The sequence below is a fragment of the Phaethon aethereus genome, assembly GCF_964289735.1.
Source record: "Phaethon aethereus genome assembly, chromosome: 10".
NCBI classification, from domain to species: Eukaryota; Metazoa; Chordata; class Aves; order Phaethontiformes; family Phaethontidae; genus Phaethon; species Phaethon aethereus.
Genome location: NC_138586.1, coordinates 6,530,366 through 6,556,173, shown reverse-complemented (window position 1 = coordinate 6,556,173; position 25,808 = coordinate 6,530,366). Strand labels below are relative to the sequence as shown.

Sequence of the window (25,808 nt, the reverse complement as noted above, 5' to 3'; positions counted from 1 at the left end):
TTTCAGAGATGTACTGAGGGCTTGACCCTGCAAACTTTGATGTGTCTCAGTAAGTTTGCTCACAGGAGGAGCTCACTGAGCTCAACATTGCGCTTTGCTGCTTCTCAGACACTTGAAACTCAATCAAACGCCTCACCTAAGTGAAGTTATTATGCATGTTATGTAAAGGACTGCAGGATCTGGCCTTCCTGCTGCAGGGTCAAATCTTGCACCCCTCACTCAGGTACAGCTCCTGTAAACTCCACCCCTGTGGACTGAGTAAGGGTGGCACAGTGAAGCCTGTAGAGAACTGGAACTGCTCTAGCACTGGGTGAAAAGCGACCTATACCCATGCAATTCCAAAGAGTAAAGCTCTACCTGTGTCTCATAAACAGCAGCACCCGTGTCAGCCCCAGTGCCGCTAGCAAACGTGCTCTGTACAGTATTGTTTGTGACTTCTCTGCCTGTTACAATTCTCCTAAGCATGAGCCAATTTTATGCTATTTCCTGAAGCATTGTATTTTGTACTCCTATGGATTTAGCGAGATAATAATCAGCATTTCAGCTAGAATTTTCCAAGAAGGCTAAGGGAATTTAGTGACAAAAATTGCTGCTGAGGATTTTAGCCTAGCTTCCCTTAGGCTGCTTTGGAAATATCTCCATCAGAGCCCCATTCTAGGTCACTGGGGCCTTAGGAAATTATTTTGATGGTACAGGTGTTGGGTATGTCAGTTCTTTAAACACTAAAATCTGAATTATTACTACAGTGATGCTATTTGACATTCTAATCAGGCCTAATCCTGCAAACGAAAGTGTAAATGGAGTAGTCCTGTTGTCTTCAATGGGTCCATACTAGGATTAAAATCAATAGTATGTGTGGCTGTACAACAAGCCAAGGATTTTTCAACTGCAAAAGTTTGTTCTTCTAACTTCTGTACTAAAGCAGGAAATATTGTAAATACTTGCCAGTAATGTAAAGGATAATAACAGTTCTCATTTTGTATGTTTTAAAGCTGTATTTTACATTCATAGACTTTTGATCTTTACTTTTGTTTCAAAGGAATCACCATATGTAATGTATAAGAAAAACCATGAACAACTAGAAGGGAATGAGAGATATGAAGGATATTGTGTAGACTTAGCTTCTGAAATAGCAAAACATGTTGGAATAAAATACAAACTGTCAATTGTTGGAGATGGGAAATATGGAGCTAGGGACCCTGAGACTAAGATATGGAATGGCATGGTGGGTGAACTGGTCTATGGGGTAAGTTTCTCTTAACTTTCATTTTAATGTTCTTTATAAGAAGTTATGCTCAAAGTTAATAAACTGCAAAATAAAGATCATCTGTTTGAATACCACCTTTAAAATTCTAGATATTTCTTTGTAGTGCCATTTTTATAGTCTACTTCTCTAATTGTTTCATTGCAGGAAAGTATCACTTTTTTACTGCTGTTCTCCAAATGAGAGTCCAGAAAAAATTGAGAAGTGGCATTGGGCAAATTTCAAATTCTTGTCTACAGCAGAATTTCCAGTTTGCCCTTCCTATGCTGCTTTTGCATTTGCCATGTCTCCTTTTTCTCTACAAGTCTTATAAGTGCTTGGGGGTGCTCCTCCTGCTAAAAGTCTGATCCTGTGGTGCTGGCCGTCGCTGGGTCACTGATGGCGGTTTGTGTTTGACCGGAGACTAAAGACTTGGTTAGCCCCATGGTTGCTTTTCAGGGTAAGAAGCAATGCAGGTGTGAATTTACCCACATCTTTTCCTTTTTAAAACCTGGTTGGGCTTTAAAAATCAACTGTCAGACAAAAAAAAAAATCTTAATTCAGTGCATTCCTCTTTATATTTCTATATTGGGTATACTTTGTTTAGTAAGAACAAAAACAGTCAGAATTGCCGTTTTAGAAACTTCTTTGAAAATGAGAATTTTGGAATGCAGATAAACCAGATGGAAGGGGAGAAAATTGGCTTTGCAGAAAAGACTTTACAAGCTGATATTTCATCTTTGCTTTTTTTTCCCCAAATGCTAATGAGATGATCTGTGATTCCACCCAAATCTTCTTTACAGTTTATTTTTAACAAGCTTTCCTTTATTAAAAATACGTGAGCAGAAGCTAATATTTCCATTGTCTCCTTCTGTTCCATGGCTGAGTGTAATTTCTAAGTCACCTCAAAATTTCCTTGGGATAACATATCATCATTCTTGCAAAATGTTTGGTGAGATAATGCTTTTCAAATGAATCACTCTTTTTAAAGTAATTGCTATATTCGCAAAAGTTTTCTTATTCTGCAGCAGTCAGTCCCGATGCCTTATTATGTACTTGGTAGCCCATTCGACTTAAAAGCATTTTATATAAGCAACAATGTTTTTGTAGTATTGTATTAAGGGGAAGGAGGGAAATCTACTGATCAGAGAAAGTAAGCAGGGGTCTGGACCCTTGGGTTCTATCTGCACTTCTCTGTTGCATTGAGGTTTGACGTTATGCAGGTCTTCTGAGCTGCCCATGCCTCAGTTATGCCATTTGGGAAACCGACGTTATGTCTCTTAAAGAGTACAGGTACATCGAGAACCTCTGAAGCCAAGGTTTAGTTTAGTTCCAAGCATAATTACATTGCAGTGGAAGCCTAAACCCTGTTTCCCTGTGTGTGGTTCAAGAAATACCAAGAGTGTTAGCTGTAATTGGGTCCTTTTGATATATTTGCAAGTGACAAGCAATGAAACAGTTTATTCACTTAAAAAAATAATCATACCGTATGCAAAAGGCATGACAAAAGAGAACCTCAAATTACTGCTTACGGTCAGGGCACAGGGACCGTCTACGCCAGAGGAGGAAAGGTGTGGTATGGGTCGCTGCCGTTGGGACTGGTGCCAAGTAAGATTAGCCTGTGCAGCTGCTGTACGGTGCAAGATCCATCTGGACAAAGGGCCACAAAAGTGCTCAGAGGGCTGGAACAGCTCTGCTGTGAGGACAGGCTGGGAGAGCTGGAGGGCCTCAGCCTGGAGCAGAGAAGGCTCCAGGGAGACCTTACTGCAGCCTGCCAGTACTTAAAGGGGGCCTACAGGAAAGATGGGGACAGAGTTTTTAGCAGGGCCTGTTGCCACAGGGCAAGGGGTAACACGTTTGAACTAAAAGAGGGTAGATTCAGACTAGACATAAGGAAGAAATTTTTGACAATGAGGGTGGTGAAACCCTGTCCCAGGTTGCCCAGAGAGGTGGTAGATGCCCCATCCCTCGAAACGTCCAAGGTCAGGTTGGACTGGGCTCTGAGCAACCTGGTCTAGTGGAAGATGTCCCTGCTCACTGCAGGGGGGTTGGACTAGATGACCTTGAAAGGTCCCTTCCAACCCAAACAGTTCTGTCATTCCATGATAAACAGGTTGGCCGCAGCTGCCTTTTCCACAACCCCTTGGGAGGAGCCGAGCTCAGAGAGCTCTGCCTCCTTAGCATCAAGCTGAGCCCTAGCCACTCCTTGGACCCGACCATACATGTGACCTTCCCACACCGGCAGCCACCACAGACCATACCTTAAAACAAGCCCAAAACCCACCCTGCCATTGTCATTTTCCCCTGCAAAAAAGTCCGTTCCTTTGTACTGTGAAGCAGAGTTTCAATCTGTGTTTTCTCATAAATGAAAAATTGAGGAACGTTTCCCTCCCTGACCCCCAACAGCTCCTTTCCTCACACTGCGAGCTCAGTTACTAAAGCCTCTTCACTGCAGTGCTCAATTATTCAAAGGTCAGATGCGTCCCTTGAGGTTTGACTGTAGACCCAGGTTAATGCTTGCAGCCCAGCGCTGCTGAGCTAGCTCTCCATCCTGCCGAGCTGAACTTCTGAGCTGGCAAGCTGCGCAGAAATCCACCTGGCTTTCTGTAAGCAGAGGAAACAGCCCCTGAACGCTGAGCACAAACCTCACCAGCCCTCCAGATCCTTTCCCGGCTCTGTTTGCAAACATCATGAAATACCCTTGGCCTCTTTCTCCACCTGTTGAGAGGAGGCCGTGTACCACACTCACAAGGATGTGCACAAAGCCCTTTGAAGATGAAAAGTGCTCTAGAAGTGCTAATTATTTGGAGCAAGCGCCTCATTTACGTGCCGACTTTGCTTTATCTCTCGGGGGCTTAAAACTCCATTACGGAACTAAAACTGTACGTTACCCCTAATGCCCCTGGTGAGCCTTGTCTGCAAAATGACTGTCATATTTAGCTCCTCTGGATTCCATTTTGGGAAGACAAGACGGAGATTAGATTTTAAATGCCTTTATTAGCATGTATGGAAGACAGGCATGGGGGTGTAAAAGGAGCCTGATTGGTTTTGGTACCGGTTACCCAGCAGCTGAACTGAACTGTGGCAGAAAACACAATCTTTTAGATTGCATTTGGCTCAAGTGATAAGCACTGACTAGTCATTTGTCAAATACAGCATATTCCTGACCCAACAGGCTTCTCACCACCACCTGGCACTGCTGGGACGTCTTACCAGGCTTCTTGAATGCTGTGCCCCTTTTTGCATAGCCCCATGCACACAGTTCTTTTCTAAAATTGCTCTTAGGACAGTCATAGGAAGCGAACGGCTTGTCATTTTAATGCCAAAACCCTAATTAACTGTAATTAATGTTTAGTTTGTGCCAGTTCGTTGTTACTGTCGCTCTTGCTTCCTGCGGGATGCAGTGTAGTCGGGAGAGAAAGTGCAGCCGGGTCCTTGCAGCCTCCAGACCACCGCGTCGGAGGGCTCCGAATAGCGAGGAGGGGGGAAGGAGGGGAGGGGGCTGCGTGTGCGCCGAGCTCTACTCAGAGCAACAGCGTCTGCGTTAACTAGGCCAAGTGGAACGGTCCCGGGAGTTACACGTTACCTGGGGACAGACGCGCTAAAACACTTCCATTAGAAATTCTCCCTCCCCTGTCTCATAGCACGTCAGGGCTGGTCGGAGGGCGTAAAGGTGCCGTAGGGCCCCCCGAAGTCGAGGACAGTCTCAGCTGGCCCCCCTGGACCTTTCCATGCGGCTTTGCAACGGGCTGTACAAGTGAACCCAGCTACGGAGCAGGACTTGCTCTTCGGCAGCGTAGGGAGGGCAGCCCTGGAGGCAGGGAGTTCTGGCCAAGCAGATGTTCTCAAATTCCTTTGCTTTAGACAGGAGAACCCAGAAGTCTTGTGAGAGAAGAGCTAACAGGGCCTTGTGCTTTGTTAGCAATTTTCAAGTGGTGGTGGTAGTAGTAGTAATGATAATTATAATAATTAATTATTATAATAATAAAATTCAACATAAAAATGAGGGGGTTATTTTTCAAAAATCCAAAAGTGTCAGTCCAGATTGAAGAAAACATTAATTTTGCTCTTTCACTCTGGTGGTGGCAAAATAAGACTCTTCTTCCTACCAGAAAAAACCCTACCAATTCAAGCACTATTATTTTTTAAACTAAGAGAAATTTCTAAAACATAGAAATGTTTGATGTAAAACAAAACATATGTAAAACATAGTGGAAATGTTTGACAGAATAAAAATAGCAGATAGGTAAAGCTTTTTTCCTGGACATTTTAGAAGAGGGAAGTAGGTAAATCATTCTCGGTCTGGGAGACTGAATCACTGTTCAAATCTAACCAGCAAGGCAAGTGCTGTCCTCCAGTCATCCACCCGCTAACGAGGTGCCCTCCGCTCGGGCTGACGAGCGGCAGCACCTCGCACCACGCGGACCCTGCGAGGCCGGCGCGCGGGGCTGCGTACCCACCAGCCGCCGAGTGCTAGACAATCGTCTTTTCTGTAGGGTAAGCCTCTTTCTGTAGGCTTTTATTTCTTCTTTCCCTTTTAAAGCAGGCTGCAGTTCTTCCTTCTCTGTTCAGCCAGGGGAAGCCTTCCGTCCCCCGGCCTGATGCTTCTCGCATCGCTGGGGCTAATTGGCAGTAGGGTTAGCGCAGATCTTAATTGTAACTACAAACGCTTCGGGAGTGGAACGAGCAGCCAGACCTTACAGCCTTTAAAACTCTCCTCAGGTAAAAAAAGGTCTTTATAAAAACCTTTCAGTATGTAAAATAGCGTAGAGGAACGAAGCAAGGGTGGGAAGGGCAGACAGTCCCCCGCACGCAGGCAGCCTCCGCAGTCTCGCGGAGTGGGACCACCTGCACATCTCCCTGCCGCTGGCCTCTCTGGCTCTCCCAGCAGCAGCAGAAAGACTGCAGACGGCATAGACAGCCTTTGAATCGTAGCACAGAGGAAGACTAATTCGATTCCTAATTCTCCTCCAAACGTCCGTGTGCTCTTAGCGGCAGAGCCTGGCTGTGCGGTGAGCAGGAGGAGCTCGCCCGTCACCCCGGTCTCTGCAGGAGGGGAGCCCAGGTACCGGTGCCCAAAGGCAGCCGTGAGATGCCGCTGCTCCGCGACAGGCAGAGCCTCCTCCTGTGCGCGCACGGACAGATGCCCGGTCCCTGCCCAGGCAGCCGCCGAGCCGCGGTGGCACCGCGCCGCGCCGGGGAACAGGACCGCAGCCCTGGCACAGAGTCACGCTGACGTGGTCGCAGGCTTCGGCTGACCTGCGTCTGAGCACCGACAGAGGAAGCGCGCCCGTGTCTGCAGCTCAAGAAGCAGCCGTACCTTAACGTCTCCGTCTGCATACAGCAGTAGTGTCTCAGAAGGCACCGTGGGCACCCACGTAAAGCACGCACGGACTTAACATTGACAAACTACGGCAGACAAGGCCAACTGCAGTTTTAACACCTTAATACCTTGTTACACCAGTCAGCTAATACACATGAAGATTTCAATGCAGCGTGTTGCTAGTTAGATATCAGCTGCTGTTTTTATGTAAGTGTGAGGTAATGTGTTAAAAACACATTGCCCCCGTGACCTGGCCTCTCTGTCCTTGGGTATAGTGGACCATCTTTGCAAGGTGGCTGTTACCAGCTGATACCACAGGTGATGTGTTGCTCTGTCTGACACCTGGAGACCTCAGACTGCACTTAGAAGTCCTAAAATGCGCTCAGAGGCAGTCGTCATTCCAGCGCGATCTCTTCTGACGCCGCTGCGTACCTGCATTCAGCACTTCTGGGTGCCTGGGGGTTCGGCTCCCGATGGAGATCAGGCAGCGTCCCTCTGCTCTGGTCTGCACATTCCTGGGTGCTGGCTGGCTTCCCGTCACACAAAGGTCTCGCACAGTGACTGTAGCCCAGACCCACTTCTTGAAAAGTGACACACCAGCAAAGGAATTGTTCCGAAATTGTTCCGATCTGCAGGCATGAATGACCAGAACACGTAGAGGCAGGACCATAGCTGGTATCTCCTGCTGTCTCTAGTGCATGGCTCTAAAGTTGGGAAGACTCATCTTTAGGTGTGTAAGCAGAATTCGATCCCTCCTTTTGGATTACAGAGGTGGAACCTCTTACCCTTTTTCTTTCTCCATGCAGAGGGATATTTCCATTTGCTATTTTTTCTCCCTCCCCTGAAGAGTCTCGAGGTTCGCAGCCCCCCGGGGTCAGCTTTGAACAGGGCGGGTAGTGCCTCTGTGCTGCATGTCCTCTAAATCCGTCCCTCCCACACTAGTAGGCAAAGACAGAACAAGCCTCAGAGGAATCCATGACATTTCTCGCCTGGCTCAAATGCAGCGAAGATGATGTTTGAAACGCCATTAGTCATGAGTGATTAGCAAAGCTTAGTTGTTGAGGTTCTTAACCCCTCCCCCTCCAGTTCTGCACAGGGAAGGACATGGTTGTGGTTGTGTTCTTTTTAACTGAGCTCAATTTTTATGGGTTCTGCTTATCTGCAACCATAGCAGGGAGGGAAATTCACAACTGTGCTGCAATTATTAACGACCCTTTAGAGTGCTTAGCGCTCTCCATAAGCTCTCCATTTCAAACACTGTATCTCTAAATAAATAAGCAAAGAGCGGTCTATTTTTTAACCTCTCTAGTGCAACGAATATTAAGGGCAGTGGTGGGCACCCAGGCTTGGGTGCTGGCTTGTAGCTAATCCACTCTCAGTGTCCTGGTTGTCGATGGTTTCCAGAAACCCTGTGTCTGAACCCGTGCTTGTTTCCTCTGCAGAAAACATTTGCTGCCATATTCATTTGAGGCACGAGGGTGTTTGTTGGTGTTTCCAATGTATTGAACGCCTATCAAAAATGGTAGGAAAGCAGGAAGACAGAAATGTATCAGAAAAAGAAATACTGTATCCCTTGTAATTTAAACTGCAATTTTAAATCATTTACAAAGAAATCAGTACTGTATGATATGAATGAGGACATAGTAACAATCAGGCCTTTAAAAACTGATTTGCATCAGCTTCATCCCCCCCAAAACCCCACATCAGGAACATCCTGGAACATCCTGCATGAACTTGGCTGCTCACGGAGGAGGTACAGACTTCATTGCACGCTGCATCAGCACTTAGGAAGAGCTCCACTGTGTCTACTTTGGCAATTAAAATATTACTTTGGGACAAGTAAATTTCTCCAAGTCCAGGAAAATGCTACAGAAACTAAATGCTCTTACAGCTGAACCAGCCTTTTCCTACCTTGAGCTGTTCCAAGGCTGGCTGGCCATGTGCAGAAGCGCCAGGCGGTAAGGCATCTGCCTCCCACCTAAGCTTCACTTCGCGTGGAATCATTGCTAAGTCTCTGCAGGGGTCCTGATCCGTTAAGCTTTCTCTAATAAGAATTAATTTGTAAGTACCGCATTAGTTCAACGTGAAACACAGAAGCCATGGTCAAAGTGCTTAGTCTTCCAGCCAGCCATGGACTCTGGCTACATTTAAAACTGATATTCTGTGTGCATCTCATACTTACTGACTGCAGACGTCTAATATTTAACAGTAGCTCAACAAGCAGCAGCTACAAGACAAATATGTGTTTGGGGGGAATTTATCAGTGATCAAGTTCAAGCATCATCCAGTCCCTTTACCACACTCTACCTGTGTCTCCCCAGGTCTCTCTATTACTTAGGTGATTAACACATTCACCTGTAAAGCCAGTAAACACCCAGGCATCCAAAGCCAGATGGCATTTTCAGTTTTTATATTCAAGCCACGTTAAGCTAGATTTTTGCGGTAAGTGACCACAAATTAGGTGAGGGTTTTCTCCTTGAGGAAAGCGATCACTCAAGGGGAAGAGCAATGTCCTAGTAAGCATGAACATCTGAGAGAGCTGAGGAGGGCTGTGAGAGGGTACACCAAGGCTCATGATTTCGGAATGGTTTCCTCATGTGCACAGGCGTGGTTTATTTGATTATCCCAAGCAGTGGACTTGTCCACATACACCCTAGTTGCACATTCCAGTACAAACCGTCAAGAGATATTCCCGAGTGGCTGGAGCAAATCTAGAGGTCGTGTGTGCAGACGGGCACTTGATGGAGGGAGGCTTCCTGTGGGAAGGCCGTAGAGGGCCAGTCGTCAGTCCGACAAGCCTCCCATTAGCCTTAGTCTTAAAACACGTAGCAGGGACCTCGGGCATGGCCGCATAGTGCCACTGAGGCACCAGCTGGCACAGAGCGTGTGGTACTGGGATTAACTGAGAAGATACTGAGAAGCCTTTCCCATTTCTGCTTATTTTACTTAAAAATATCTAAACCAACTATCTACCAGCTCGTAGGAGAGGGCTGGAGCACCTCTCCTGTGAGGACAGGCTGAGAGAGTTGGGGTTGTTCAGCCTTGAGAAGAGAAGGCTCAGGGGACACCCTATAGCAGCCTTCCAGTACCTGAAGGGGGCCTACAAGAAAGCTGGAGACTTCTTGCAAGGGCCGGTAGTGACAGGACAAGGAGTAACGGCTTTAAACTGAAGGAAGATAAAATTAGATTAGACATCAGGAAGAAATTCTACACTATGAGGGTGCTGAGGCACTGGAATGGGTTGCCCAGAGAAGTTGTGGATGCCCCATCCCTGGAAGTCTTCAAAGCCAGGTTGGATGGGGCTCTGAGCACCCTGGTCTGGAGAAGGTGCCCATGGCAGGGAGGTTGGAACTAGATGATCTTTAAGGTCCCTTCCAATCCAACTATGATTCTAAGATTCTGTGATCTAGGAGGAGGAACAAATCAGATGTTAATGATGAGTCACGTACATTACCATCAGATTTACATAAAGACATATTCAATTATTTTGTGGCAAAGGTTTTGATCACTTCTAATTAACATTTCCTATTAACTTTTATTCAAAATTCTACTTAATCAGGTGTTATTTTTCCACCAGAAAGAGATACATACTTACTAGTGGGAAACAAAAATCTGGTTTAAAAGGTGCACAGTGGTTTAGGTACTGGTAAGTTAAACTTTCCCTAGGAATCATTTTTTCTTTATGATATTCTTAACTACCAACAAAAGGGCATCTTTAAAAGTATCACTAACATGAACAGTTAGGGTATTTAAAAGTGAAGATTACAAAAACGTGTATGTAGGTATGTAGAGTCTCATAAGAATAATTAGTTGGTTTTTTTTTAAATAGAAAGGACACTTTTTTTTAACATTCTAGTCCCTTCCATTGCAAATGCTGACATATGCTTGAGTACCTGGCTGAATCAAGGCTAGGTTTATTTAAAGAGCATGACTTGGATCTTTTTGGTAAAGAAATACAGATACAATTAAAAATTTTTAAAAACTGTTCTGGAGTGCTATTTTTAATCAGGTAACTAAGTCATTTTTTTTCCTTCACATTCTTACCCTACCATGAAATCCAGCAAAGATTTATTGTTTGAAGAGGTTCTCGGTTCAGGGTGGTGAATGATAGATACAAGGAGATGAGTTTGTGCTTCCAGGTCATATAGCCCCAGTGCATGGTCTATGCTATAGATCTATAGAGCTAAGTTCTGTGTAATAGGATGGCAGACATTATATTGAAAAATAGTACTTGGCATTCTTCTCAGATAACCCAGGCTATTTCCTTCGCAGGGACTCACAAATCTGTATTACTGTTCACTGACCACAGAAAGGGTGGGCTGTCTGGTTCCTATCACCCCATTATTTTACCATCTGCTGCCCCTTATTGCAATGGGGTTTCAAAGGAATATACAAGTGGTAGCGCCCAAATGCACCTGAAATTCAGTGACTGATGACTTCTCTTAGGTTCCTTTCAAAGATCCTGGCCTTATCAGTAAGGCCAGAGAACCTGATGAAAGAACGGAAAAGAGAAAATTAAAATATAACAGACATAATTTGCCCAAAGTCTTCAAGATGCATGGATACAGACGATTACTAGAAAATTATGTTGTTTTAGTTGCCATCTCACTGTCCAGTTTGTGTAGTGTATATTCTTCCATTTTAACTTAATAGAAACAAACACATCTTGGTACTGCCTCTGTCTTGAGGCCCTTGCACAGATGTTGTTGTAATTTTTCTTGTTGATAATTGTCTATCACTATCATGTAGTCGTTAACTCCAGTGACTGCAAAATAGGCTGCAAAGAAAATGTTTCCTACTCACTCTTGTAATTTGTCATCTGATGCATTAGCCTGAGACTCTAGATTATGATGATATTGCAGCTGCTTTGTAACTAACTTGGGTTTGTTTTCCCTTTTCAGAGAGCAGATATAGCTGTTGCCCCCCTCACCATAACATTGGTGCGAGAAGAAGTCATAGACTTTTCCAAACCCTTTATGAGCCTGGGCATCTCCATCATGATCAAGAAGCCTCAGAAATCTAAACCGGGCGTATTCTCTTTCCTGGATCCTTTGGCTTATGAAATTTGGATGTGTATAGTCTTTGCGTACATTGGCGTCAGCGTAGTTCTTTTCCTAGTCAGCAGATTCAGCCCTTACGAATGGCACTTGGAAGACAGCAGTGAAGAACCACGTGACCCTCAGAATCCTCCCGACCCTCCAAATGAGTTTGGAATATTTAACAGCCTTTGGTTTTCCCTGGGTGCCTTTATGCAGCAAGGATGCGATATTTCTCCAAGGTTTGTTCCATGTCACTCCATCACCTTTTTGCATTTTATGGTCATTTTCTGATGCCATGGTGCATATATGTTACTCTTTCACATTTCTTTTTAATTCCAAATTTTTGTTTTGACATTCCATTCAACGCTAAGCATCGTCGTCAAGCCTCCATGCTTGCTAACATTAACCTCCAGAGTGAGTGACATTGCCTTATAATGCCGTTTATGCATTTCTGCCAAACTTATATACACCATGTTGAAGCTGTAAAATGCATGGGGTTTTCTGTTTTTAGCAATGCTTGGAGGGCTACCGTGTTTTTGCTGCATATCTCATTTTACGGTCATCTCCTTGGTGCATATAACATATTCTGCTTTGCAAAATAAGAATTGTTTATTTTAAAAAGTCACATGCAACAGCATTTTAAAACACCTCCACTCCCATCCTGGCTTCTGCTCATCTTTTTACTTTCTGCTGTGCCTAATTTCTCTAGTTTTGTTCTTCCTGAACCATCCTTTCATCTATTACTGATTTGCTTACCACCGCCTTTTGTATGTTCAGGTCTCCGTATGTGCCCCTCTAACAGTTACAGCGTCCTGCCCTGGATGTGTGTCGTCGTTTCAATCCAGTCTAATCTGTTGTCCCTGTGTTCATTGTCAGTATGGTCTAATAAGCATTGCCAGTTTCCATAAAGATGCCTTTCTTATTCCTGAAGACAGTCTTTCTGAATCAGGCTGTAGTAAAACATGTTTGATACTAGATGCAGTTTAACAGAGAGCACTGGTATTAATTATTGTAGAATTTTATTTCTTTTTTAAAGAAGCGTTTTGAAAACCAGCTGAGAATAGTGAAGCTCTCTCTAATTGAACTGCATACCACAAGTGTTTTTTGAATAATATATATATAATGTTTCTACATTTACACTGGTAAAATACTGTGGTGATGTGCCTGTGATAAGCAGCCAAGTTATCTAGTTTCTTAGTGATGGAGCACTAGTTATATTTTGTATGACAATATTTTAATAGCCTGTTCACAGCTTTCAGTTATTAAATATACCTGCTTAGTACAAACAGGATGCAGTTTTTTCCTTTTAACAAGGTTGCTAATTAAAGCAAGAGAGACAGACCTTTTCTAACTAAGCACTTGTGTTCGAAATGCACCTTGTCGATCTCTGAATTCGTACCTTTTTCAATACCTGAATCATTGAAAAGTTACCAGTTTTCCTGGTCCATATAGTGGTAGGGATCTTGAATAGCCTCACTGAAGCAAGTGGCAAAACTTCTATGAAGTTTCATGGAAAGGATCAGGATTTTACCTGTTATAATGTAATAATGATACTTTAAGTGCACAGTCCTTGCACATTCAAATCTCCTGACGATCGCAGCGAAATCCAGGACTTTCAGCGATACTGGCGTGTGCCTGTTGGTATTTGATGCGAGTCATGCTATGTTTTAAACGTCTTTGTAGCAGCAATTAGATGTCACGCCTATCGACAGACGCATATATAGCCTACCTAAAAGAGGCACACGTTTTTGCCTGGCTGTGGCCACACGTTAGTTTTCGCAGTTGTCGGTGTTTGGGTGTGCTGCCTGACTGTGTAGTTATAGCTGTTAGCCTCCTCCTCCTGTTCATACGCCGTGTTTCCGCTTTGTGCCTAAATTCTCTACCGAAACTTTGCCTCTCTGCTTGCTGTTAAAGGTGATGAGTAGTGATAACATTTAAATTGCTGTTGACCATGTGTGTGCCCAATATAAAGGACCGGGAAATAAGCACTGGGACATCACATGGAAAGCTGCAGGCATTGCGCTGTTTCCGCTAGGTCTGTTTATTGACAGTTAAATAGAAGTGCATAGGTTTTTTGTTAAGCTGTCATCTGACTCTGACATGTTCAGCCATTTACCTTATATAACGAGTGGAACATATTCTATTTTTTTTCTTCAATACTACCATGATAAGTGCTTTGGAAATACTTCTAAAAAGCAAGAGACATCTGTCCATCAGAAGCTATTAGCTCAGTATTAATACATGGCCCTCGCTTGAAGATGTTGTCCGGTTATTTTGTTATCTTTCATGATAACAGACTCCAGGCAGTTACATGAATTGCTACTGAAACAAAGAAGAATTTAGTACCTTGGTTTAAATTCCAGAAACACTGTTCCTTTGACCGATGTGTTGATTTAAGGTGATTAAATGTCAGATTTCTTTTCCGTAGAATGGACTGTTCCCCAGTATTCCATTCTTAATCCGTGTCTTTGTAAGGTTACGCCATTCACAGTACATTGACTATATGAATGTTTCATACTATTTTATTGCCATTAAAAGGGGCTTCATTCTTCCATTGTGAGTTTTGTCTGAATACATTTCTTAAATGAGAGCGTACAGCACTTGTAGAGAGATGCCGACAAGCAGTCTGGAGAGATCACTTTTGTACTTGCTGATAAAGGCTCTTTCAGCTGCCTTTGTGTGGAACAGCTGTGACATCTAATGACTAGTTAGATCTATCCTCGGTGAGTATGCTGTGTGGATATTCCAGAGGATATATCCCTATACTCTCCTCTCTGTATTTAATAGGAGTCGTCTAAACAGAATCAGATAGCAGCCAAAGGATGGGGCTTAGTGCATCCCTTGATGGAATCAACATTTGTTCCAGCAGTTTTGTTCTGCTATCAAAGGCTGCTGTGTTTTCTGCATAGTGAGCTAAAGCATTGAAAATTCACTTTTGATGGATCAAAAGTAGATTATTAAACTTACTTTAATGTGAGATGTGTACAGCAAATGGAATCGGGAGAAAACACAGTCAAATTTGTAACACTGTTCTGAGCGAAAGTATCTTTGAAATCTCTGAGAGCATGTATTTTCATTTTTCTCTTTATTCATGTGGAACAAAGAGGCTGGATTAATTAATTGCTGATGGAAAAAGACAGGGGGTTCATTAAAAATTATCTCATGAGGTTGGTCATTTAAGAGGGTGTATTTCTAGATCCCTATTTTCAAAGCAGAAGACTCAAGAGACTCCTATTAAAGGCCATGGGAATGACTTTGTGGGACTTTCAAAATAGCAATGAGAGCTGAGTAACTAGATCTTTCTGAAACTCCCACTGCCAGTTCCTATGATGGAAGCATCTCAAGTCAGCGCTTTAGATGCTGTTATTTATTGTCTCCTGACTCTGAGCTGAGGCGAGGGCCGCCTGGCCGCATGAGGCCAGCAGGAATGCTGGAGGGCCAGCTGGGCATGCGCGCAAGGGACCGTGCTTGTAGCGTAGCAGGTACCAAGTGACGTGCGCTCAGAATGCGCGGGGGTTCCAGACAAGGAGAGTTGGCACCAGAGTTGTTCAGGGTTATTTGTCAACGTGACAGCCATCTTGTATTGATCAGAAGAGCCCAATTAAAAATTGAGCAGTGAGAGAAGCTTATTATTTCTGTGTACTAGTAGGAAGTCAAATGTGTTTTATGGCCATGGGTAGAAACAAAATTCAAGCTGTTTTGATAAATAAATGACGTTTTGTTTGAATGTATTATTCTCCTGGAAACTGAATGTGAATTTGAATATTTATTTTGTTTTTCTCGTGTTACTAATTTGCTCTCATTTGACTCCATGCTTCCTTTTAAATTTCCTCTCAAGGTATGCATTCTTCCTGTTTACTTCCTTTTGAAAACACCGTCTGACCTTGTTTTGATAATTGAGTTATACTTCTGTTGTTCCCGGTCTTTGGTACTCCTCTCATGTGTTAACATGCTAATTCACTTTAAAATAATGTTGTGCGAAGTATCTATTTATTGAGGCAATTTGGAGAATGACGTGTTGGGATAAAGCATTAGTTGTTTGTTTTTAAATTACAACTCTGCACACTTGGACAGGTATGGCTTTATCAGAAAAAGTGATGCTGGTATTAAAAGCTGTGATTGATCTTTCTATAATTATTATTTGAGTAGTGGACAAACATTTCTGTGTTCACAGTACAGACCATATGAGTATTCTCTTACTACCAGCTCGGTGTTTATGTACTAACCCTTTTTCTCCCGCATCCCTCTACACCAGCCCCTGCAGTGGGTATAAGGAGTCTTCGTATCAGCAGATGGACTGGGGGGAACTGGGATCCTTTGGACCAGGAGGCTGCCAGGCCATGCTCTCCCATCTTCTTGTTCTTCGACTCTCTCTGTCTTTCTTTCCATCAGTGTCAGCTTTGTGTTTTGTTTTGTTTTTCTTTTGCCCCATCCTGTGCTACCACCGCTTACAGCTATGTCAGCCCAGGCTGCGTCTTAGTAGCAGCTGTTTAATCTTCCTTTCTGTCCTCATTGGAAGACTCTGGGAGAAACAACTTTGTAGTGACATCCAGTTTTCTTGCAAGTGACCTCAGCTCTTCTGACAACAGCTCTGGTCCTCATCTAGCAAGTCCCCTCTCTTGCACGTAGGACCCTGGGGGAAGTGCCGCCTTCGTCAAGGGATGCAGCCGTGCCCCCTCCCGCTGCCTCGCGGCTGTTCTCCATTTTTTGTCCTGTATCTGTCCGACTGGTTCATGCATGTTGCAAGATCTCTGGGACAAGATGTTTTTACCTTTCTCTGCGTGTAATATGCTGTATGAGCATGCAGCTCGACACACACTTGGTATTGTTACAGCGGTGTGAGCTTGAGGTTTCACTGGTTTGGAAAAAAGCCCATCTTCTGCACATCTTCATCCCAGCAACCCATCTGTCCTGCTAACAAAAGGGGCAGCTACCAATGCAAGTAAGACATTTGTTATGGGAAACTATAGGGCGAGTGAACACATACTGGTTTGTTCCAAAGAGTTCCACTGAACTTACCTAACCACCCTGGCAAGTCTTTTTTTCATCTTCCTATTTCAAGACCTACTGTAAAGCAAGAGGGCCACGGGAACCTGGAAACCCCAGATAAACCCCAGATAAATCCACTGTTGTATGCAGGTGGATGTTTCATCTGCTGTATCTGCTAGCCAGACTTCTGCTCAGTCTGGCTCTGAAACGGTGCATCATGCTGCAGGGAGAAGGAATTCAACTCCAGGTCTTTTCTGAAGATGGAAAGTATGTAGTGAAGGAACGAACAAAAGTGAGATGAATTTCACCTGACACAGCCATCTAAAAGCGATAGGCTGTGTTTTAGTTAGGCATCTTGGTTCCCTCCAAAGTCACGAGACAGATGGGCATCTTCATCCCAGACTACAGCAAGTGAGATACATCTCTTGCTGAGGGTGTCTGTCTCCTGTTTCTCTCTGCTGGCTCCAAAGGGAGCCTTAGGCGACGAGTTCAGCAGGCACTGCTTTGTAGTCGGCTGAAATTATGTCAGTTCATGTAAGAGGCTGATCTGGTGTGTAGGGTATTGGGTTTTACAAAGTAGCTAAAGCCAAGTCCCTGACTGGTAAGGGAGCTGGCCAGAAAGGACTTTAGCCATCTGTGAAATCCCAAGATACTGATACCTACAAAGAATGCAGAGCGAGGTAGAGAGATTCCTTGACTTCCTACATTATTCTGGATTTATATTTCTGCAGCTTACCTTTGCAGCTACTCAGTAGCCTTCTGTTAGTGAGCATGGCTGCAGCACAGCCTGGGTTGAAACTTGGAAAGCCTTCTATCCTCTTGGGAGGCCCTCAAGAAAGGCAGGGAAGCCGCCTCCACTTGTTGGTGACCCAGGAGATGTGTGCCTGCCCTGGGGAAGCGCACGCAGGCCAGAGTGATGGCGATGTCTCTCAGAATTCACACCTCAAAAGTCATTGCTTCCTGATGGACAAAGAGGTGATGCCTCACTCCTCAAGCTTCCCTAAGCTTTGTGACCACCTGAACCGCCTTGCACGCTGGTACGGACTTGGTATGGCAGTCGCTGGGGTGCTCACTGCGCTGGCAAGTGGCGCGTGCTGTATTCCATAGGAACCAGCCTGCATCTGCCCTCTCCGTGGGAGCTGCTGCTTCAGTTTCTTGGGCAGAGGAAAGTGGAGCATAGCAGTGCTTCACCTCTTAGTGTGTTTCTCCACATTCCTCTAACATATTCCAGACTGCACGCTCTGTTTTTATCTGTTGGTGATTTTTTTTCTTTGGTGTGTTCTTTAATGTTGGATGGATTTATTTTTTTCTCTCTTTTTTTTTTTTTCTTAATAGTTTAATGGGATTTTTTTCATGGCTCCAGCAATCTCAGGCTCTGGCCAAGTCTAGGCAGTTTACCAGCTGACCCCCCTGTGTGGGTGGGGTGGGGGCACATCACCAGACTTTTGCTTTTTTCCTGTTTCCATCTGTTGGTAGGACAACTTGTACCCACTGTCTGGGGATGGCACTGAGGGGCTTGAAGGAAACAAACAGGTAAGAGTTTTCTTGCTTTCTGTTTCTTCCCTTCACACAAACTGAGGACTACAGCAGCCAGGTTCCACGGATTTGATGTATCTGGGATTGATTCTTCCTCCACCGATATCGGTAGAGTTAAGGGAAAACATACAAAATAGCTTTGTCTCAGGTCCTGAAATGATTCCTGGTCAACAAGCTGTGTTTGAAGAATGAGCACCGTACGTGGTGGTGAGGTTCCCCACGCAGCTGAGCAGCGTGGCACTGGCATCCTTCAGCCCCAAACAAATACTTTGAGCTTGATGTTCAATTGCTTTAAAGCATCAAGAGCTCTTACTGACAGGACCTAGACCTCCTGACCGCTACGCATCTTGTAATTACGTATTTACAAATAGGCTTTTTTTCAGTCCTTAACAGTATCTTTTTAAAAAACAAAAAATAAAAACCACAACAAAAACAGAACACAGGGTTTTTTTCTGCTTCCTTCTCAGTTGCACTCATGGTTATAAAGGAGGAATATGCTTGACTTGGAACAGTGCAATGTGCAAATTTTAATTGATATGATACAAACCAACCTCTCTCTTCACTTCAATATGCAGATTCAGTCTGCAATTCCTGCGAGGTTGTGATGAGAAGGATACTGGGTCATTTTTCTTTTATTCCTCTGCGTGTTTACTCAGATTCCTTTTTGCAGTTTACTACATCTTACATTTTGAGAGTCGATGCAGTAAAAGGTACATCGCTGTCCTTTGGGCTGGGCAGCCCCCAGAGAGACACGGTGCTGGCATATCGCAGCAGGCAGACCCAGCCTCGGGGAAGGGCTGGGCAAGCAGAGAAGACAAAAGTCTTCTGGCAAAAGACCTCTCCAGCAGTGGGTCTGTGGAAGTCAGGACAGCTTGTACCTCTCCAAGCCTCCCATGGTGTTGGCTCAGATGAATTATTTAACTGACCGTCCTTGTTTTCACTTGAAAGACTGGAGAGAGAGTTTAACTAGGTGAGACCAGGTGCACGCCAAGTTTGCTCTCCCGAGAAAGGCTGTGGGGAGCTGGCTCACGGTCTGCCTGTTCACAGATACCTGGAGGATCTGGACAAAAAGGGTTGTGCATGTGAATTTCTCTTCAATGAAAAAGAAAAAAAAAATTAAGGAATGTCTTCCAAGCAATTTGATGATGTTGTGTTTTTCCATAGATCTCTCTCAGGGCGAATTGTCGGAGGAGTCTGGTGGTTCTTCACTCTCATCATTATCTCTTCCTACACTGCTAATCTTGCTGCCTTCCTTACGGTGGAAAGGATGGTTTCTCCCATAGAGAGCGCAGAAGACCTGGCTAAACAAACTGAAATAGCCTATGGCACTTTGGATTCAGGCTCAACCAAAGAATTCTTTAGAGTAAGTCTGTTAAATCTCCATTAGAGCTTTTCTAAACGCTAAGTACCTAATAATACGGTTTTCGGTCGTTTGTTTCTGCCCAGCTGTAATAGCTGTCCTGGTGAAAGCTGCTTTGTGCAATCAGGACAGGCCTGAGTGCAGATTTTAATATCAAAGGGCATTTTACCAAAAACGGGTGGTCTTGCTCAACCTGAAACATCTCAAGGTGGAAAACCTGACCTCTGCTGTCACGGGAAGGGATTTTTCAACCTCAGTTTCAGAACCTCAGTCCGATGAGCAATAACGCAGGCGTTAGCACAACATTTAGCACAGAAAACTCTTGGAGGAGTGATGCTCTTGACCTACTTGCTCTGTTTGCCCGGCTGGCAGCCGGGAATGCCATCCGACACGGATGTTCGCTCTCCAGAAGGGGAAGCGGGGGGGACGTGTTGCCGTTCATTTCTGGGCAGTGCATCGGTTGCTGCAGTCGCGGCTGCTCGGTCTCCGCTGCTCGCCCGCGTCCAGCTGTGGCTGTATCAAGCAGTCAGGGGTGAAGCGTTTGTCCCCCAGAACACTGCCTTGCATTCGCCTTGGTTAGGCGTGCAATATTCGGTGGGTGGGAGGGTGTATATGCTTTTATTTAGGATCATCTTTTCTTTCTCCGCTTGCCAAGCCACAGGCTGAACTGCGAAGGGTTTGGTGAGGGTCATTAAAAACTCTAAACAGGATCTCAGACCACTTTTATGTATCTAAAAACGTGCAACCTGAAAAGCTCTTATTTCTGGCGCCTCCGAGGGCGAACTGAAGTGCTCAGCCCTTGCAGGGAGCTCTCGGTTCTCTCTCAGCAGTGCCAATCAGATGCCATTCAAGCCGAGGGCTTTTTTGTACAGGAGGGTGGCCAGTGCTGCAGGACTAGTTATTGCCTGTCAGGCATGCTGGCCGGAGGCAAGTGTGAGGGAGGAGGGAGACAAAAAAAGCCTTGCTGCTGTAGGCTGATGAAATCCTGATGGCTCCTTGAATTTACTTAAAATTTCAGTACACGACCACACACCCATGTACATGTATGTATAAATCTGATGTAAAGCTGGAATTGAATGCAAAGGTATTTTTATGAAGCATTTGTAGTCTGCCTTACTTAAATGTCTTTATACAGAAATAGATACTCAGTAGTTCTTAATTAACTGTGGTGGCTGGTACATCACAACAGCTTCTGTTTTTATTAAAATCCTGTAAGATAAACACTGACCTTGTAAGGGTGACATTAGTGTGTAAGAAATTGTATTCTGTTTAATTATCAGCCTGAGGCAGTATTATCCACACAGCAAAAATGAGTTGAGTGGACCTGTCAGAAGCGGTAGCACAACCTCATTAGAAATATTGGTGCTGTTGACAGTCATTATGCTGTTTTTAGGGGGGGAAAAAAATCTCCTTTTGAGTGTCTCGTTGCCATCAATACAGAAGGAGGGATTGTATGGGGGTGTTTCTTCATTTCCTTAATGGTTTGACATAACAAGGAAATCCCTTCTCACCCAGAGATCAAAGGAATGAGTGTTTCGTGTGAAAGGATACAAAGTCTAGTAAATGTATGAATACTTTGTTGTGCTGTTAATAGTCTTGCCATGAGCTGTGGCTCCCTCCTGGTGCTGGAGGAGGCAGGGCTGTAAGTGAGGATGGTCTGCCAGGAGCCGCCAGCTCCATCGGGCAGCGAGAGCGGAGCCTCGGGGACGCCTGCGCGGGATGCTCCGGGTGGGCCGTGCGGGAAGGGGAGTGGCCCCTCGGTGGTGCTTCGCTCGCCTCGGCTTTCTCAAGGCACACAGCCTAATTTCAGTTGTATTAACTTTTGCAGAGTAATTAATTTGAATAGAGGGATGCAGCCATGAAACTGTTGTAATTAGAGTCTTCGGTTGATTTGAGAAGGGCAGAAGCTTTGCCTTGGATTAAATGCATATGTTCACGTAAATACTTCGTTGTACAGTCTTTATTAGCTACTTAATAAGGTGGCAATGATGGCTGAAACTTGAAATAACTCTTCGAGGACGCTTGGTTTCTGGGCGCCTGCGGCGCGGGCTGTGCCTGCCCTGTGGTTGGGGATCCTTTTCCCCCTGTGGCAAGCTCTTTTCTCACCACTGCTAGAGCGTCCGTGGGAGCAATGGTGGTCTGAGTCAGAAAAAGCCGTCAGTTCTCCTGGGTACAGTGTGATGCTTATTCCCTCTGCGAGGAGAATATCCTCCTCTGCCCATTCCCCACCAGCGTTTAACCAATTCAAGCAATAGTTTGGTTTACAGTTTATGGTTGGACTTGATCTCAGAGGTCCTTTCCAGCCTTAATGATTCTGTGATTCTATGAACAGTTGGCTGAGCGGGTCAGGATCGTCTGCCCGGGGGAAAGGAAGCTTCTGACTGAGGGGACGGCTACATGAGGAAGGTAGCGCAGTCCTCCCTTACGCTCGTCGCCCATGCGCAGGTACACACACGCTGGGTGTGAGAGGCAGCCAAATCTTCCCTTGAGGTGGGAGAAGGTACCTGGCTGTGAGCAAGAGTTCAGCACGTGTGTAGAGGCACCAGGAACAGTAACTCAGCTTTGTAGCTGGTCCGTGACTTCACCCAGGAGGTGCAGGACAGCCTCTCCAGGGTCCCGTAAAGAAGCTTGTGTGGGTATATCTCTCCTGGAGCTGTAAAGCTAAAACGTTTCTCAAAGATAGATATTAGTCAGATATTGATCTTAATGGCTGCCGTAGGCCAGTGACAGGTGCCAGACCGACAACAGCAAGGAAAAACTGTCTCCTCATGCATCGTAGAGGGACGACACATAAATGAGCTTCAGATACCCACCATCTTGTCTGCGTGAGCTAGAAGGAGCTGCTTCAGAGCCGTCAGTCCATGGCTCCTTTCTGCCAACCCCATTTCCAACTAGGATCACTTCTGAAGGTTTCTTTTACAGCATGGATACCTATCTGCTAGGAGCTGGACCGATACCAGCACCTCGTTTCAGATGAACAGATGGTAATGACTTCCAGCCACTTCAGACCCGGGCAGGCTGCAGCTGGTGACCTATTTTGTAGTCTTGGCTGTTTCCCTAAACCTCACACTGTCTCCCAGGTAGACGCTATCCCAGCTACGCCGCTTAAAGCTAGGTACGCCATTGCCGTTTCAGGCGTGCACGATGCCCGCTGTCGGCGTGACATTGCTCTCACCGTTACAGCAGGAGAGCCTGTTTTTTATAACAGTTTCACAGCAGGCACTGCTCACTTGGTGGTGACTCTCTGCATCAGGGCATTTGTCCCCCCAGTATTTCTAAGAACCAGATGAGCCTTCGTGTATTTTCATGGTTTTTGCCAGTTTCTGCTCACAAACATTTTACATTTGGCACTAATGAGCTTAAAAAGGCATTTAAATGGCAATCAATAGATTACATCAATTCCCTTTTGGCTTTCAAAGGGCACTCATCCATATTGAAAAGGAAAAGAAAGAACCTTTCCTTAGATATTTATTAACATACAGACTCAGATTGAGAGCTCCAAAATACCTTTTTCTCTTTCTTGAAAACTGGCAAAGGCCTGTACTAGAAGGCAATTTCAGATCACTAAGCTATTACTTTTAAGGATGTATCTGTTAGAATTAACATCTTCTAATACATTCAATTAAAGCTTCAGCATATCTGAGCAGCTCATCAAATCAGTATAACACCATTTAATCCAAATTCAGCGCTGAGCCTAAGTATAATACCACAGTCTAATAGGTTTCGCACCTCCAATATGCATATATTCAAAAGGCCTGACCTTTACAACCGATTAGTAATTCTTATGTAAACTTGGCTGTATTTAAACTTCAGTAGAAGCAGAACGTGTTTCGACATTAGAAATATGAATTGCTGTTGAATTTCTGGTGGTTTCTTTTAACTGATAGCAGATAGCCTTGTTAAGAGCTTCTGTAAAATACCTTGCCAAGTGTGTATTTGGTCGTTGACCAACACAGCTGACCCGCTAGTACACTTAACTGAAAACCTGAAATTTCAGAAGGTGTCCTCAAAATTGATCTGATGGGAGAAGACTTTACAGCTTGAAACACTGAGGCAGGTGACATGTAGCAAGATCATGCATTAGGTCCTTCTCCCTTTTGTGGGAGATTGGAGGCGGCTCATGTCACACCACTGCCGATGTAGTTCGTCACTGTTAACTAAGACTAAGAAAAAGGAGGCCTCGAAGGACTGATATTTTATTGTAGAACTTTGTCTTTTTCTCAGTTTCATGGATGCCCCTGACAGAACGACTCTCCCCCCGTGCCTCAGATGAAATGACTTGCTGCTCTGAAGTCAGTTCCTAATTTTTTCTCCTGGAAATGGCATTAATTGCCAGGCCTGCTAGGAATTTCAGTAGAAAGGCCAAAGGTCCTTTGGACGTGATGGTTCCTGCTCTTACAGTTGGTAACTCCTACCTGGCACTGACGTTCACGAGTATTGGGTAGAGAGTTTGACACCGACATTGATCCTGCTGTCGATAAAGACTGAGGGTCAGTGTCTGGAGGAGTCAAACAAGCTGATGGCCTTCAAGCGCAGCTTGGATACTTCAGATTTATTTTTAGGAATTTTTTGCAACACAGTACGAAACGCACAGCTAAGGCTGAAGTCTCCATTACTTCAGGACACATGGGAGCGATAGCTGACTTGAGGGCACCGAGGAGTCTGCACTTGCTTTCCGTGTGGCTCCCATCTGAAGGCTTCACTGGTCATTGCACTTGGATAAACCTGCCCAGACCCTTCAATAATATTTTGCTCGTAATTAATGTTTTGCGAGAAGGCGATACTGTTGTTTTATGCCTTTGTGGGCACCTTCAGCACTTGAAATTCCGCTTCATCAGTTTTCTTAAAAAGTGATTCTTTCCAAACCCGGTTCAGATGGTAAATACCTAAAATATGATAGAAAACTACAATTTTTAGGACACAGGAAGTCATGTGAAGGATGGCTCCTGAGGTGGTCCCCGATTTTCTCTCTTCTTGGTTTCATGAAGTCTGAATAGTTCAGTGAGAGCAGATAGAAAAGCACGAGATGCCCTGGCAAGAGACTTTGCATTTCTGTCTGCAGCTCTGGTTGCCCACGCTGAGGAAGGGTGCTTTGACATGGAAGCAAGTACCAGAAAAAGCAAGTAAATACAGTAAGGGGACTGGTGAGGTTGCCTCTTGAAAAGAACTTTAAGTATAACTTGGTTAGCTGGTAAAACTAAAGCCAATACAGAAAACAATTTGTTCAAAAGAAAAGGAAAAAGCTATCAGACAGATTAACACCAAAGCAGAAAATAAACATTAGTCTGAAAAAAACAGTGAAAGAGCAAATGAACGGATTGACTCCAAATTCCTTGGAAATTAAAAAAAAAAAAAATTTCTTTAAACCAATCAAAAGGATTTTGAAATACCTTCCACTAAAATCACTTGGGGTAATGAAAACCTCCACTGCCATTGCGGCAGCGCTGTGTAACGGGCGCATGAGGTGGGGCTGCAGCGGCACCAGCGTCACCAGCGGGTCCCTCCCGGCTCTGAAGAGCAAAGCGCCGCTGGACCCAGCCCAGCTGGCAGCATGCAGAGAGGGCTCCCCGTTCCGCTCGCTGCCGGCCGCCCTCGGGAAGGGCAGGCTGGGGCGGACCAGGCTGGTCCCGCGGGCGGGCGGCCCGGCAGGAGCACGGCACCATCCCAGACCCATTAGGGAGAGGGGGAGGAATAATGACCGTAATGCGTTCTGAAGCACTAGCATATTACACCCAGTTATAAGATAAAGAGCTCATTGCTTTCCTCTGATGATAGGATTGTGTGAAGACAAGAGGTAGGGGAAATAAATTCTACCAGCGAGCGGTTTCGGTGAGGAAGAGCCTTGAATTATGAACCAATAGCTGCCGCGCAATTTTTATGCATTCTGTGCAATCAAACGATATTGAGATCATCATTGGAGCCTGTAAAAAACACCGTAGTGAACTCTGTGCACGCAGCACTGAGGGTTTCATCTGTAGTTAAACTCTTTGATTTTTAATTTCAAAATTTATTTTGCTAGTGAAGATGAAGGGCTTGTTTCTAGCACAGCATTCATACAAATGCTTTGCTTTTGCCTTTGGATAAAAGTATGATTAGCAGTTTTAAGCTTTCTGTGTTCTTGGCATCAAGCAAAACAACACAGTCTGACATAACAAACGCCTGACAAAAATATTGAAGTGTGATTGTATTTATGGACTTTAAAGAATAGAACATCACAGAAAAGTGATAGCTTCAAATATGAGCTGCGTAGATCTTTGATAGGCAACGTGGCAGCGATCAATCAGAAAAACTACTGTGTTTCAACTGTTTTTCAACACA

The 25,808-nt window shown here is 44.7% G+C and overlaps 1 protein-coding gene across 2 annotated transcripts in view; it reads left to right on the top strand.

Moving 5' to 3' along the window:
• GRIA3 (glutamate ionotropic receptor AMPA type subunit 3) overlaps positions 1-25,808 on the top strand; it is a 157,074-nt gene that overhangs the window by 101,628 nt on the left and 29,638 nt on the right. For both annotated transcript variants that reach the window (XM_082003981.1, XM_082003982.1), the window contains exons 10-12: positions 1,040-1,246; positions 11,468-11,844; positions 19,295-19,493. In XM_082003981.1, coding sequence (XP_081860107.1) covers positions 1,040-1,246; positions 11,468-11,844; positions 19,295-19,493 — 783 coding nt within the window. The remainder of the gene's footprint in view (positions 1-1,039; positions 1,247-11,467; positions 11,845-19,294; positions 19,494-25,808) is intronic.